Source organism: Protopterus annectens, chromosome 10.part0 (genome assembly GCF_019279795.1).
Source record: "Protopterus annectens isolate FY-2018-M chromosome 10.part0, PAN1.0, whole genome shotgun sequence".
In the NCBI taxonomy this organism is placed as follows: domain Eukaryota; kingdom Metazoa; phylum Chordata; order Ceratodontiformes; family Protopteridae; genus Protopterus; species Protopterus annectens.
In genome coordinates this window covers 1,811,426,036-1,811,440,724 of record NC_056744.1, presented here as the reverse complement: position 1 = coordinate 1,811,440,724, position 14,689 = coordinate 1,811,426,036, and the positions used below count along the sequence as shown (strand labels likewise).

The window sequence follows — 14,689 nt, the reverse complement described above, 5'->3', positions numbered from 1 at the left end:
AGATCTCAAAACAGTCAAATGGAAAAGGCCTCCTCCTCATTTCTAAATACCATTCTCAGACATCATCCACTGTTCAAATCTCTCAGTGTGCATACTGTTTTATGCTTTACTTCTACAATGATTACAGATATTTGGATTTAATTTACAACTTTTATTTCAGATTTTATAGCACAAACACTGACAGACATTTACTAAACCTAAACAAAGCAATAGTCTTTCACTGAAACAGCATCAAAACCCACATTTCACAAACATGCATCTGGCCAGTGGCAGGGTAAGTTTACCTTTGGCCCATTTCCAAATCATATATTCCACATCTAACCCACATTTTCACAACAATGCATCTGGGCCATTGTGAAGTGCAGGGTTTATTTCCAAATCATTCAAATCATAGGCTCCTTTTTTAGAAACATGCAAGAGTTCTTTGATTCACCTTCCTGACTATTATACTACATAATAATTGAATTATATCCCTTGTACAACACAGCACCACTTGTTAAGAGTGTGTTTTATAGTTCTGAGCATCTTTCCTTTAAGCAATGAAACAAATCATATGAACCAATAATGACAGCCTGCCCAATTCAGAACATTTCAACCATAAAGGAACACTCAAACTTCTGTCATAAAATCCACCAATATCAATGAATAATTCCACATTAAAGAGATCTGAAACCAATGAAGAGGTTGTTGCTAGAAAATTACTTTATATTTCAGTGTTTTTTTACAATTTCAGTGCCTGTTGTGCCTTGAAGAATAAATTGCATGTGCTACATTAAAATTAATGGTAAGTTGATATATTGCAATAGGGAATGGGTGGCAGGCTGAAAAGCAGGTTCATAGTTATTAGGTGTCTCATCCAAGGAGGACATACTAAGAACTGCAGTAACACTGCCTTAAAATTCTATACCACAATAATGATACCATTTGCTAAACAAAACAGTTGCACATAAATTCCACCACGTATAGCTAACTACATGGTGTGTGTGTGTTTTGACAGAAAGGGCTATTATATATATAGTTAATCTCTCTCTGTGGAAGTACTCCTACCATGATGCTGCTTAACTAGTGTGTTTGCATTCAGAAACTAGTTTTTATACAAATATCCTTTTCAGAGCCTAAGCTAAAAAACCGAGATGAAAAGGTGATGGTGTCTACATATTCTTAAACAACATTTCATCTCTGCATCCAGCTTAGCATTAACAAAACTCTTCAATCACATTTTCTTCCAAAATTGCCATTTTGAGGAAGGATTATTAGGGAGAGCAACATTTTGTGCCAAAATTGGGGACATGGGAGAGGTTTTGATAGAATAACAGGTCTTGCATTAGCATGCATTTTTCTGACCGGTTATGCGCTCTGAACTCAAATGTCTGTCATTTAGTGAGTTCATTGTATGAGGAACCTATTCATTCTGCAAAGATATGCACAACTGAGAGGTATAGTTCAACAACACAAAACATGCACAACACATAGCCCACAAGCACCTGATACTCTTGTAATAGGTGACTTATTTGTCAGAACACCTGCGCTCTGCTCACCAGGCTGAATAATAAGAAGAAGGGTGAGCTGCCTGCCCTGCCGGGTGTGCTAGTCACATAGCATAACGCTCAGGTCCTCAAAGAGCAGCATCTTACCCTCACCTAGAATGATGCCACAGTACAAAGACAAAATGATCGACTTTTAACACAATAAAAAAATTTGTTTCAATCTCAAAGATCCAGTGTCTGTCAGCCTGGGATGACATGCTCGATAAGCCTCTCGTTAGCCCGCTAGGGACGGCTTGCACCTGTCACCACCTCAGTATGGAGAACATAGATATCTGTGCAGTGACAGAAAAACTGGTTCGGGATATTTATCAAGGATATCCACATGTATTTGTTTTTTTGGAGGAGGTCAAGCACTGTAATCAGATACAGTTAAAGCAAGTAACTTTAAGGAGTCTTGGTATAACTGGAATGAATATCACTTGGCTATGCACATACAATATAACAGAAACAAACACACAACATTCTTTTGTAAAGAAAAATTTTCTTCAAACAGAATGTGTGCCAAGACTGTATTTTGAAATGAATTTATTTCCATACTGTAAATGGTAACTGTTGCAGCAACAGAGAAAGGAAATATTTATGGAGGGATTTTTTTGTCAAGCTCCATTGTATAACTGTTAATAAGCATTGTGATAATCCTGGTGGATGAAATAAAGACACTGGAATATTATTACTATACTAAGCTTGACAATATAAAATGTGACAATAAGAAAACTGCTAATGTATATTTAGTTACAGCTCACCACTATACCCAATTTCTTCTTGTAGGACTGAGGTTTGGCAATGATCACTTTGTGACAAAGACTGCAGTTATCTGATTACTGGGAGTGCACTTAATGGTTGTGTGTGTCAGCCCGACCATGTGACAGACAGTTCAGCAAACATGGTACATTATTTAAAGATTGCATGGCAGAGCCTCAAGGCCTGACATGGAATTACCCTGGAGCAATCTGCTTGTTCTTCTGGGAAGGTGAGACAAAGAGCTGACACAAGCATTAAAAATGATACCTTTTTGCACAGATGCAGTAAAGCAAATGACTTGTGTTACACTGCTGAAATAAATCCACACAAGCTTTTAAAAAACAGGGTTTTTAGTTTTTAGGGAGGAAGGGGTTACATAGTTACAGCGACAAGCTTGCTTAGAAAAATAAAAAAAAAAAAGAAAGAAGAGGGCAATCATCACCCCATAATGAGTGACTGTATTTAGCTTACAGTGATGAAAAATGCCTTTGTGATTTCAGCAACACAGCCAGCTTCTGAACATGGACACACATCCAACTTCACATCTTTCACACACACACACACACACACACACACACACACACACACACAAACACACACACTTACTTTGAAAGTGTCCCATCTTCCGCCAAGCTTCTTCCGCTTTAACTGGCCTGGCTTCAGTTCCCCGTGGTGTGGTCCCATTTCCACTGGGATGGTGTCTTTCAGTTTTTGATGCAGCTGGAGGTGGAGAGTCTGTGCTGAGGTGCTGTCTGTATTGCCTTGGAAGTGCTTTATTGTTTTATCACTTTCAACATCTTCCAAGGATCTAAGATCTGTATATTTCTGCAGGTGGATGCTGCCAGCTGCCATCAGTGGTTGTTTTGGGCCTGGGAACTCCAGGTCGGGTGGGAAGGGGTTGATGACATTCTACAGGCTAGCCCCGCAGTGATATTTGAGCTATTATTTCAGCTATTATTTTGAGGGGTCTCTTGGTGAGACAGAGTATTCATTATTCTGCCTTGGACCTGACAGCATCAAGGAAAGCCATTCACCACACACCTGCTTTGCTCTAATGAAGTAAGTTTTTAGGGAAAATTATAATTCTCTTAAATTTAGTCAGGAATATAGTAAAGCTTAATTTAAATGTTTTTATTTATTATTTGAGACTGTCCTGCAATGTTTTAAATATTTTGTGTGATTTAGAAGTCTGATGTCACTGTAAATATACATTTAGTATTGTCTTGTTCTTTTATTATTTATTATTAAATATATTTAAAACCTTTCATTGTGGCTGAACTTTGTAGAGATATTTAAGTTGTGAGAGTACTTGCATATTTACTTGGTGACAGTGTGTGGGCCACTCTTAATAGCCTTGCTCTTGGTCAAACTACCATTTGTAGTAATATTACACAGAAAGATTTGACACCCTTTATAGGTTCATAGGTTGGTACTAGGCTGTCGGCCCTAGGGCCTATACAAGCCTAGCCATAATAATTCCCTGGCTATTTCTTCCGACAGTACTTACTTCCCCAAACCCCTAACTAGCAGGTTGACTGACATGATCCCCGGGGTGAATTTCCTATCTCCCATCCCATCATCAAGGTTCCTTTTGAAGACGGCCAAAGAGAGGCTCTGCTTGACATGTATGGGCAGTCTATTCCAGAGTATGGGGAGTCTCTGGGTCAGGAACCTATCCCTCCAGCATGTTTTGTTCATTGTGATGACAAGATTTAGATCCCTGGAATGTGTGTTTCTGAGGGATTTGGATTTCTTTAAGTGTAGCACATCCAACAGCTCTGGGTTTGACATGGCCTTGTATGTTAAGCAGAGATCGGCTCTGAGTAGACGATATGTGACAGAGTATAGCTGGAGTTTTTTTAGATGGTCAGCATAGGGCATCTGCTTTAGGCCTGTGATTCTTTTAGTGAGGTATTTCTGCGGTCTTTCCAGTTGTTGCAGATGTCTTGAGAGGTACATACCAAATGGGGGGTTGTATTCTACAATGGGTCTAATGAGGGATGAGTGCAGTGGGACAATGACCTCCTTTTTTCTGGATGAAAAGCCCTTAGTGATGAGGTGTGCCTGACTGTTGTTTAGATGTGGTTATTGAAGGTGAGACCATGTGTATACCTATGTCCCTAAGTCTCTTATCACACTTTCGGTGATTAGTGTACTGCCACCTATAATTCATGAGTACATGTTTTTTCCCAAAGGGGATAACTATACATTTCTTGGCATTGAGCTTGAACCCATGGCTCTGGCACCAAGCATCTGTTTCTCTAAGGCCCTTTTGTAGAATATCCACATCATTTGGAAATTCAATAAGGGCTCTCAGTTTGCAGTCATCTGCAAACTTTGTTAGCCAGAGTCCCTTAGTGTTGGCCTGTACTTCAAAGAAGTAGATACCAAACAAGAGCGGTCCCAGTACTGAACCCTGAGGTACTCCACTTGTCTTGAGCTGGATTTGGGGATGGCTACTTTTACAGTGTCAGTAAGCCAGTTAGCAACCCATCGAGTGATGTAGGGATTAATGCCCAACGTAGTAAGTTTATCTATGATTCCAGGGTGGGGCATGGTATTGAAGGCCTTGGAGAGGTCCAGATAGGCTGTGTGGATCACCTTACCCTTGTCCAAGACTCTGGAGACTGATTTGAAGAAGTCAAGTCAGGCTCAGGAGACAAGATTGGCCCTTCACGACCCCAATCTGCATGGGGTCTAGTGTTTGAAGGTTGCCAATGTCTTTGTTTATAGGTTCCTTGATAATATGTTCCATGGTCTTGCAGATCAGGCTCGTCAGATTGATGGGGTGGTAGTTCCTGGGATCCAAGGTGGCTCCCCCCTTTTGAAGTGGGATAACTGTAGCTGTGTGCCACTCAGTGGGCACAAAGCCTGAGGTGAGGCTATGATTAAACATGATACTTAGGTGAGGTGCCAGTTCATTTTCTAGTTCATGTAGTACATAGCCTGGGATGTCATCTGGTCCCATGGATGCTGTATTCTTAGCTTTGGAGAGTGCAATTTTTTACCTGTGTGGCCGTTATTACCAGAATTTGGCAATCTTTTGGTATTGAGATGGGCCCTTTAGGGGGTGAAGTTTGCACTGAATCGATCTGCCAGGATATTTTCAATATCCTTGGGATTAGTATATTTAATGACATTCTGTTGTAGCTCAGAGCAGATCTGAACATTGCCATTTAGATTCTTGACAGAGCTATAGAATGCCTTGTGGTTGTCTTTGGCAATTTTAGTTTTGTAACTAGCTTTGGAAGATTTTATGAGTGTCTCTCAGCTTCTTACTGAGGCTGGTAAGGGAGATTTTTGCATCCAGGGATTTTCCTCTTTTTTGCAAGTTTCTTCATTTTGTTGTAAAGTTTGTTTATGGCAAGGGACCACTAGATTGGCTTCCTTTTTTTTGGAGGAGAACGTCTTGGTTCTATTGGGGATGGCACAGTTCATGCACAAGTGGATGTGCTCATTCAGTGCCTTAGTGTAGCATTCAGCAGTCAAACTTTCAGTTCCCGCCTGCATGGGTGTCATGAAGTTTGTCACTTCTGACTTGAGTAATATGAAGTTAGCTTTGGAGAAGTTTTTTACGGGGGTTTCCTTACTGGGGGATGGGGGTGGGATGCGGATGTCAAGGGTGATTAGCTTATGGTCAGACCTGACCAACGAGGGAGTGACCATAGGTGTGGAGCATCGATCACCCAGTATTAGGGTGTTTGGTTGTATCTTAATATTTTCCAGTATGTTTACTAATGGTTGTTAAGGGTCTTAAAGTAGCTGGTAAAGAGGGGTTCTGGTGGCAGTGATTACTACCTTATAGTCTTGGCAAGAAGGGGGCATAGATAGTAAGCCTATGCCAGCCTTTCCCAGGTGTGTGTGTGTGTGTGTGTGTGTGTGTGTGTGTGTGTGTGTGTGTGTGTGTGTGTGTGTGTGTGCTACTTGGGCAGGGATACAAAGCACTGGTTGGACAGAGAGAGTGTAGGAGGACTTGGCTTGGAACCCTGGCCAAGGAGTCAACTCTACAGCTGTGCCAGTGGGGAATCTTACTAGGGATCTGGAGAAAAATGGAGAAACCAGAACCAGGCTGACTGTGATCTCTGTGTGCTCTTAAGGGAAATTGCTCTTGATGCAGAGAGCTGCATCTGGAAATGCTGTGTGTGTACCTGTCATCGTCCCAGTGAGAATATCTCCCACTGTTACCAGTGGTGAAGATTAAGGCTCCTTGATTACTAGTCCAGTGGTGGGGTGTCACAACAGCACCCCCTATCATTAAATAGATAAATTACTAAAAACCACAGCAACCCCCCAAATATTAAATAAATTCCTACAAACACAGCAACCCGCCTCCCATTATTAAATAGATAAATTCCATGATCACACAACAGTGGGAATAAGGAAAATTTCTTCCATTTGCTGTTATCAGACAATGATGAAACTTCAATGAATGTAGAGATTGATGGATTTTGGTTGTAGTGAATTATGCTCGGACAAAAGCACAACTGACAATCCAAATGACTGTTTCCGTGTGTGTGTGTGAGAGACATGCAAACATACACATATGCACACATGCACACTGTATATCTATGTCAACATATACACACACATATAAACACACATATATATGATCTATACTGAAATTTCAATTTACAGTGTATCTGGCGATATATTTAACCGTATGTACACTGACAAAAAAACCCAACACAATAAAACAGGGTCGCTGTAGGGAGGCAAGTCCTCCTGTACTCCCACCTCCCCCATGCTACTTTAATACACCAACTCCAGTATCACATGACAGTGGCAGAAAAAAGTAAGGTTCTGTAACCCCTATATATGATTGTGCACAGACCACCAACAGCATCAGAAACCCAAATCAGTGTGAAAGAGAATCTAAAGGTTCGCTTACACTATAAAACACAAAACAATCTAATTTTTATACAAAACACTCACACACACACTCAAAACCACATATGAATAATTGAAATTAAAATAAAGACTCCCTTACACTACTACACAAAAAGAAATGCACAGGACTGAACACTTGCAAAACTGCTGTATTACCCATCTATCTAATGAAGAAAATCCGACGTTCTACCATCTACATTCTGACAATCTGACTAGAACCCAACTAGTTCAAAATGATGTGAAGATTACTGATCCTACAGACATTTTGCCATACTGGCTGACAGTGCAAACAACATCTCCAAAGCCCAAGTGAGAACTGCCCTCATAAATAAAGACATAGGGAATTTGCACTTTTTTGGATCCATCCCAGTTTGGCTTTTGTCGTGCCAATGCCTTCTAAACTTGGTTGACCAGGGTCAGAGTTGCTGGCACATGTCAGACTCAAAGCCTGTCACAAAGTGGTGTACCACAAGCTCAGTCCTGGGGCCCACTCTTTGTTTGGCATCTACTTTCCGAAGTACAATAGCAAACATAGAGGTTAGTTTCGACAAAGTTTGCAGGCAGATGACTGCAACCAAGCCTAAAAAACAAATACACAGATGATATCCTTCCACAGAAACAGAAACAGAAACGAGGTGCCAGAGCCATGGCCTAAAGGCAAATAGGTGGCAATCCACTGAGTACAGAGAAAGTATCAGGGACCTGGGGACCCAGGTTGATAGGTAGTCTGTCACATCAGACCAATGATTGAGTACAATGCCCCTTCGGAATGTATCTGACCCACACTTTGAGGGCAGCTGGAGGAGGCCACAAAAGTTCCTCACCAAAGGATAAAGGGTCAAACAGGTGACCTTTGCCTAACATACAAGGCCCCATCTCAAACCCAGATTTGATATACTTCACCTCAAAAATCTAGATCGCTGGCCTTGTTCAAAGAAATCTTGACCATGGATGGGAGTCACAGGAGATATACCCCAGGGACCCCTCATGTCACTGCTCAACAGAGGAGGCAGGCACAGCAAAATAATGGGTTCCCCAGAACCCTATAGAATTTAGCTGATATTGACAGGTTTGTTTCTATCTTATGGTCCCATTCTCCCTAGACACTGGACATTGAAAAATACTGTATGGGGATCCCAGGTAAAATATGACATGCCTGTTGTCAGTGTTTGGGGTTGAGGCCCAAAGAACTGGGCTGACTAGTATCTGGTCTGCCTACCATCTGAGTTACTTTGGAATTGTTTTCTGGTATACTGCAGTGTATTATTTCAAGAAATATCTGCAATCAGACATAGCCAAGGCAGACATCTGAGGGAGTGGAAAGCCCTGGAATGGGATATGCTCTGAAATAAGTTAAACTGGAGGTTTAAATGACCTGATCTGTTTGTTCAGGATCAGAACAAGTAGTTGCTGACTCAATACTATAGGGTCCTGAATACAGAAAAATGTAGGCAGTTCGGGGGGGGGTCTTCTTCTGTAGCTTGCTGTATGAGCTGGTCAGTGACAGGGGACTGGGGATGGATAAGTGCACGCGTGTGTGTGTGAATGAATGCTTAAAATGTCGAGGATGACATGCTCGATAGGTTTTAAGCAAAAGTTCATCTAAGCGAAACTCCAGAATGTCGAAATTAGGAGTTTCAAAAAGTTTTAGTTGGCCAGCCATCATGAAGCTAACGGCTGACATCAGAATGTTCACTCTGTATAGCCGTTCTTACAGTCCTCCACTGTGGTGCAATCTCGACGTTCACCCTGTGTAATGTTAACACAGTCCTCCAGTGTTTTGCGATGTTGGAGTTGGTATATTTAAGTAGGGGTGTGCCCCCCACTTTATTTTATCTGTCAATTTGTTTTCATTTTTTATTGGCAGGAGGAGGTTGTAATGGCGTATAGTTGTTAGCCGTTGGCTTTGTGATGGCTGGCCAACTATAAATTTTCAAAACTCTTTGTTTCAACTTTCTGGGGTTTCACTTAGATGAATTTTCACTTAAAAGCTGTTGAGCATGTTGTACTCGACATTTTATGCATTCGTTCATCTAATATAGACCCTGTGAGAGAGGGGGTGCACTTCTTAGTGTGCCACCCTTCTGATGAGTTGATGGTAGCTCAGGTGAATGTAAAATATCCAGCAGCATGTACTGAAAAGAGTAGAAGCTCTGGGGTGCCCTGGTCAAATTTCCTCCAATTAGTATGATTATCACCTTGAATCTCCCCTGAAAATAAGTCACATGCTTAATAGGACTAACTGTCAATAAAACATAAAATAAATAAGCCAGCAATCAAGCAACCAAACATGTTCGAGTGGGCTGGGAACATGGATGCTGTTACACTACGTTTGACCTCTGAATGACTACTGACAACTAAGAACAGAGGAGAACTAGGATACAGAAAAAGGGACTATTAAAAAACATCATTCTGGGACCACTGCTCTTACTGCTTCTCTAAATAAACAGTTTTCTTAGGCTTTAACAATTTCTGAATGGACTTTTGTTTTTTACTTTTGAGATCTGCTGCAAGAAGGCACTTCTGAAAATGAGGAAGACATCATCAAAAGGATGTGTGTTGCTTGATGCTAAACCAAAAGCTTCTGGAGCTTTACAGATGCTTGGAAGTTTCTGCTCTGTGGAATAAAGTTTTACTGCTGAAAACAAAAGAATGCTCACAAAAGAAGAAAAAAGGGGGATCTTCCCCTGGACAATGCCATCAATAAAGATGAAAGATCATTTGGCAAAATCTGTTAACCACAAATGCATTTGCTTATCTTTTTCAGGGATCCCATGAAAAGCTATGAGCATACCACAGTCGAAAAAAGGTTAAAGTGCAATTCACAACAATTAGTAATAGAATGAGTTTCCATGTGGATAGTTACCACTTTGTAAGTCACACAGGTGTCACAGTCGGACTGATGACAGAGTGCAGTGATACACAGCAGGACATAGTCATAGAAAGAATGAGCTGCTGTCCCTTCTATCGGATGTCCACTGTGTGAATAAGACATCAGTGCTCACCAGGGAAGTCTGAAGCACTGGACAGCTACCTGCAAATAGTTTCCATCTTTAACAAACCCGTACTGCAGCTGCAGTCACTACGGACAACTTCCCCTTCTCCACAGGTCCTGTTTGATGGCTACGCTACCTGTATGTAATTGTCATACTCATTCTGCAGAGCTAGGGCTGGGCATCCCCTGACAATAGGAAACTCTAAGGCCCATTCGTTCCTATTTGAGAATTCTCATTGACCCATTTATTCCCAGCTGTGAGAGTCAGACGGTAGGATTCAGGTTACAGACCAGGTCCTGTGGAGGGGTGTAATCAAAGAGCTGCTTACCCCTCAGAGACTCCTTTAGGTTCATAGGACTGTACTCGGCTAATGACCACCAGGGCCTTTACAAGTCTATCTGTACAACACAAATGTGACCAACATATTATATGCTTTAGACATTTATATAGGGGTGATTTTTACTGACTGCCTCTGTCCATCAGGGACAGGGGTTCCATAGTAGGGGTGAATTTCCAATTTCCCATCCAGTGGCTCAAGTTGCACTTGAATACAGTAAGGGTGAGCCATTGCTTCATATGGATGAGGTGCCTATTCCATAGAATGGGAATTCTCTGAGATATACAATCATCTCTTCAACATGTTCTGTTTATGTTGCAAGCAGAATTTAGGTCTTTGGATCTTGTAGTTCAGATGCTGTTTGTTTTGCAGATGTGCAGAAGACTAGCAGTGGCTTATTAATGAGGTGTTTCCTGTGCTAAAGATGCATGGTTTGAATCTTTACACCTTCATTTACCTATTGCATGACCTTGAGCAGCTCATTTAATCAGATTGTGCTTTGGGACAATTGGGAATTTGGGATAGGCTCCTTGATGGACTCCTGGATTACACAGACACACACACACACACACACACACACACACACACACACACACACACACACACACACACACACACACACACACACACACACACACTCACACTCCTGCTTGCTTATGGCATCACGTGGTTGCAAGACTCGTGCTATGGGTGTAGCATTCAATGCTCCCACCAGATGTTAACCCAGATGATGAGCCACAGCCAGCTCCTTCTTTCCAGGACAATCCTTTGTAACAGAGGGGTAGACTCATGTTTGTTTACATTTTCTTTTTTTGTCACTTCATACAGGCACCCAAGACAAAGAACACTTGCAAAAGTCCTATTTACCTGTAACAGTATATATTCCTAGAAAACACTGCCTTACTAGGGTTACCACCTGTCCCACTTTGCAAGGGACAGTCCCTCTTTGGGCAGTTATGTCCTGCAAAAAAATGTAAAAATGGCAAATGTCCTGAGATTTTAGGACAAAATTATTTCCTATATTTTATGTAATAGTTGCATAAAACAGTTGTTCTGTATCTGAAATACTTAAATGTTATAAGAAACAGAATAAGCAACTAAAATGCTACAAGAATAAGCTTTTATTTAGGCAAAAAAGTGAAGTTCTCTCCTTTGTACTGGCTGTCGGTATGTTTCAGTCTGCAAAATCTGATGTTTGTACCAAAAATGTTCCACTTTGGGCATTTGAAAAGGTGACAACCCTATGCCTTACTGGCATTCAGCTAGAGCTGCCCTGCTGCCCTCCTCTGGAAGACTGCTAAAGTTCAGAGTCCCTCCCACTCCCTATCTCTGAGTGTAATGGACCAATCACCTGGCAGTACAGGGACTAACATACAAACACACAGACATGCCCTATTCCATTTTCTAGGGTTCAGCAAGAAGAGAAAACAGAAACAAAAGTTTTGCAAGCACCTACTGTTCCAAACCAAAACACACGCACACACACACACACACACACACACACACACACACACACACACACACACACACACACACACACACACACACACACACACACACACACAGCATTAAAGGTTGTGGAGCAATTCTCAATGGCAACCCAAAACACCAAATTATAGACATCCAAAAAAGGAAATGGTGGGTTGGTAGTGCCAGTGTTCCACAAACATCTACTATTACAGTTAAGCTCCACTGGACTATGTTCAACAAGCACACTGCTTTACTGGCATTTGGGTAGATCCCCAAAAGTTGCCCAACTTGGAAAGAGGAAAGATAAGGGTCCAGGAGACCCTGGAGAATGGTCCTAGTGAAGCCTGCTGTGGATCTAGAAAAAAGCTTCCACCTTGTAGTGCTTTGTAAAGGTATGGAGAGAGGACCAAGTTGCTGCCTCTTGAATACTTCTAGGGTCTACTCCTTTGTAACATGCCACTGAAGAGGTAAAAGCCCTGGTGGAATGTGCCTTTATCTTGTCTGGATTAGCCTTGCCATGGTGGGAGTAACAAAAAACAATACCAGAGGGCAACCAATAAGCAATGGTTTGCTTAAAGACAGGTTGATCATTCTTTGCCCCTGCATAGCACATAAAAGGCCTTTCAGCCTTCCTGAAGGGTTTTGTTCTATCAAGGTAGTATCTGAGCTGCTGGTACACATCCAGGATATGTAGTATCCTCTATCCCTTATACTTGGGTTCTGTAAAGAACAGAGGGAGGTACTAAAACCCAAAAGAGTTTCCTATCTAAACGCAGCAGCTGAAGAGATCCAGAATAAGGGGCAGTCTTCAAGAGATCCTTCTTCTACTATGGGACTAGAAAACTGAAAGGGTCATGTCTGTGGGTTTGTAAGGCAGTCCCTTTACTGCCAGGTGATTGGTCCATCACACCCAGAGACAGGCAGTGGGACGGACTCTGAGCTTTAGTAGTCTGCCACAGTGGGTAGCACAGCACAACTACCTGAATGCCATTAAGGCACTGTGTTTGTTGAAGCTCTCTACATACTCTCACACATTCATCTGTCTGTTACTGGACTGGATAACCCTAACCTTTAAGGACAGTGCTCATCTGCTGACACTAAGAAGCATATTCAAGAAGATCTAAGTCAAAGGTTTTATCCATCTCTGATGTGTCATTTCTCCTACCGACCCTTTAATAATACAGATATTCAGACTTATGGCACATCCATGTGAATGGGGTTTCAGTACAATAAATGCACAGCTAGCTGCAGAAGCCTGTGAGGGACACAAGAATGAAATGCACAAGCTACAAGTTGGTTCTTTAAATCTGAGTCCAACATTAAGGAAACTTACAAAAAAAAAACAAGGAGGCAGTTTTCTAATTTGTATTATGTGTTTAAATCTCAGCTTCTCCATCCCACAACACAACCACACCTCAGCCATCAATTCTTTTATATCAATTATTCTGACATTATGTTCGAGCTTGACTATACTTAAAATAATCCCTCAAAAGCGACTTAATTAGATTAATTGGACCGACTTAAAGCTCACCTTACATAAATAACACTGCTAATACACAAATGCACACATGTTTTACCTCTAGGGGTGAAGAGAAGCCATACTCTGTTGTTTTCATTATTTCCACAAATTTCTAAAAAAAAAAAAAAACAAAAATATAACAGAGTTAGTCAAACATTACTGTGGTGGAAACACCCATAGAAACCTGTACCGAGTACAAGTGAAAAAAGAAGCTAATATTTGCAAGCTAGATGATGTCTTTCAGTAGAATTGCAGTTGGAAGATTCATCTGACAGATGAAATATAATACATTCAGAACAGTTCTGTACAGTAAACACAAACACCACATCTAAACCTTACAGAAACCATGAAATAAAAATTCAAACAAATGGCTAATCAGTGCTGCTCATCACACAAGCGTACTGCCTCTCACGTCAAATCATTTGTTTTGTCTGACTGCCTTCAGTGCTGCTTGCCAGAAATTAAGGTTCAGTTTTCTATGATGAATTTTTTGCTAATGCTATGCCATTGTTTCTAAATGGGATTTAATAGCTACTTTTTCTGAGAAAAAATATTTATAAATTGCTTCTACTCTGTGTAATTAGGTTACTTGAATGCAAAACACATTTGGATAGATGCCACAATTTGGTAATCATAAAAAAGGTTATATTGTTGAATTATGTCCACACGAAACTAAAAGTACTCAAACCCAATTACTCATTTTTATCAGGAGGGAAAAATCATTTTCTGTAGGGACCCCACCCCCATGAGAGGGGTATAAGATCCTCAAGCTCCCTTACATACATATACAAACCCCTCAATCACAGAAAGTACAGTTGTGTACACTTACCATAAATGTAGATGTTTATTTATTTATTTATTTATTTCCAGTTTGATAACCGGGGAGGTCCACTGGGCCCAAAAGCCCGTTTTCAGTGGAGGCCTCATGACTGAACCAAAGGCAGCAGCCCTGGAAAAGGCATCAGCTGCATCATAGCTGCAATTGAGTGAATGGCGGGCAACTTGAGAAGCGCAGGAGGCAAAGGGTCAAAGCCTTCACCTCAGAGTCAGAAAGATTAGAAACCACCTTAGAAACCCGAGAAAGGAGAGTCAAAACATACCTGGTCATACGAGTCCCATAGTTGATGGTTCTAAAGGAGTGTACATTTTCTTGCCCAAGCTGTCCATGGCTCTACTATCTTTATCAGAAGGC

At 41.2% G+C, this 14,689-nt stretch overlaps 1 protein-coding gene across 1 annotated transcript in view; it reads right to left on the bottom strand.

Moving 5' to 3' along the window:
• Nucleotides 1–13,605, bottom strand: part of LOC122812882 (RING finger protein 112-like) — a 28,675-nt gene extending 15,070 nt beyond the window's left edge. Inside the window, exon 1 of the mRNA XM_044084921.1 lies at nucleotides 13,556–13,605. Within this exon, the coding sequence (XP_043940856.1) occupies nucleotides 13,556–13,594 (39 nt within the window). The 5' untranslated portion in view covers nucleotides 13,595–13,605. The remainder of the gene's footprint in view (nucleotides 1–13,555) is intronic.
• Between the last annotated feature and the right edge of the window lie 1,084 nt (nucleotides 13,606–14,689).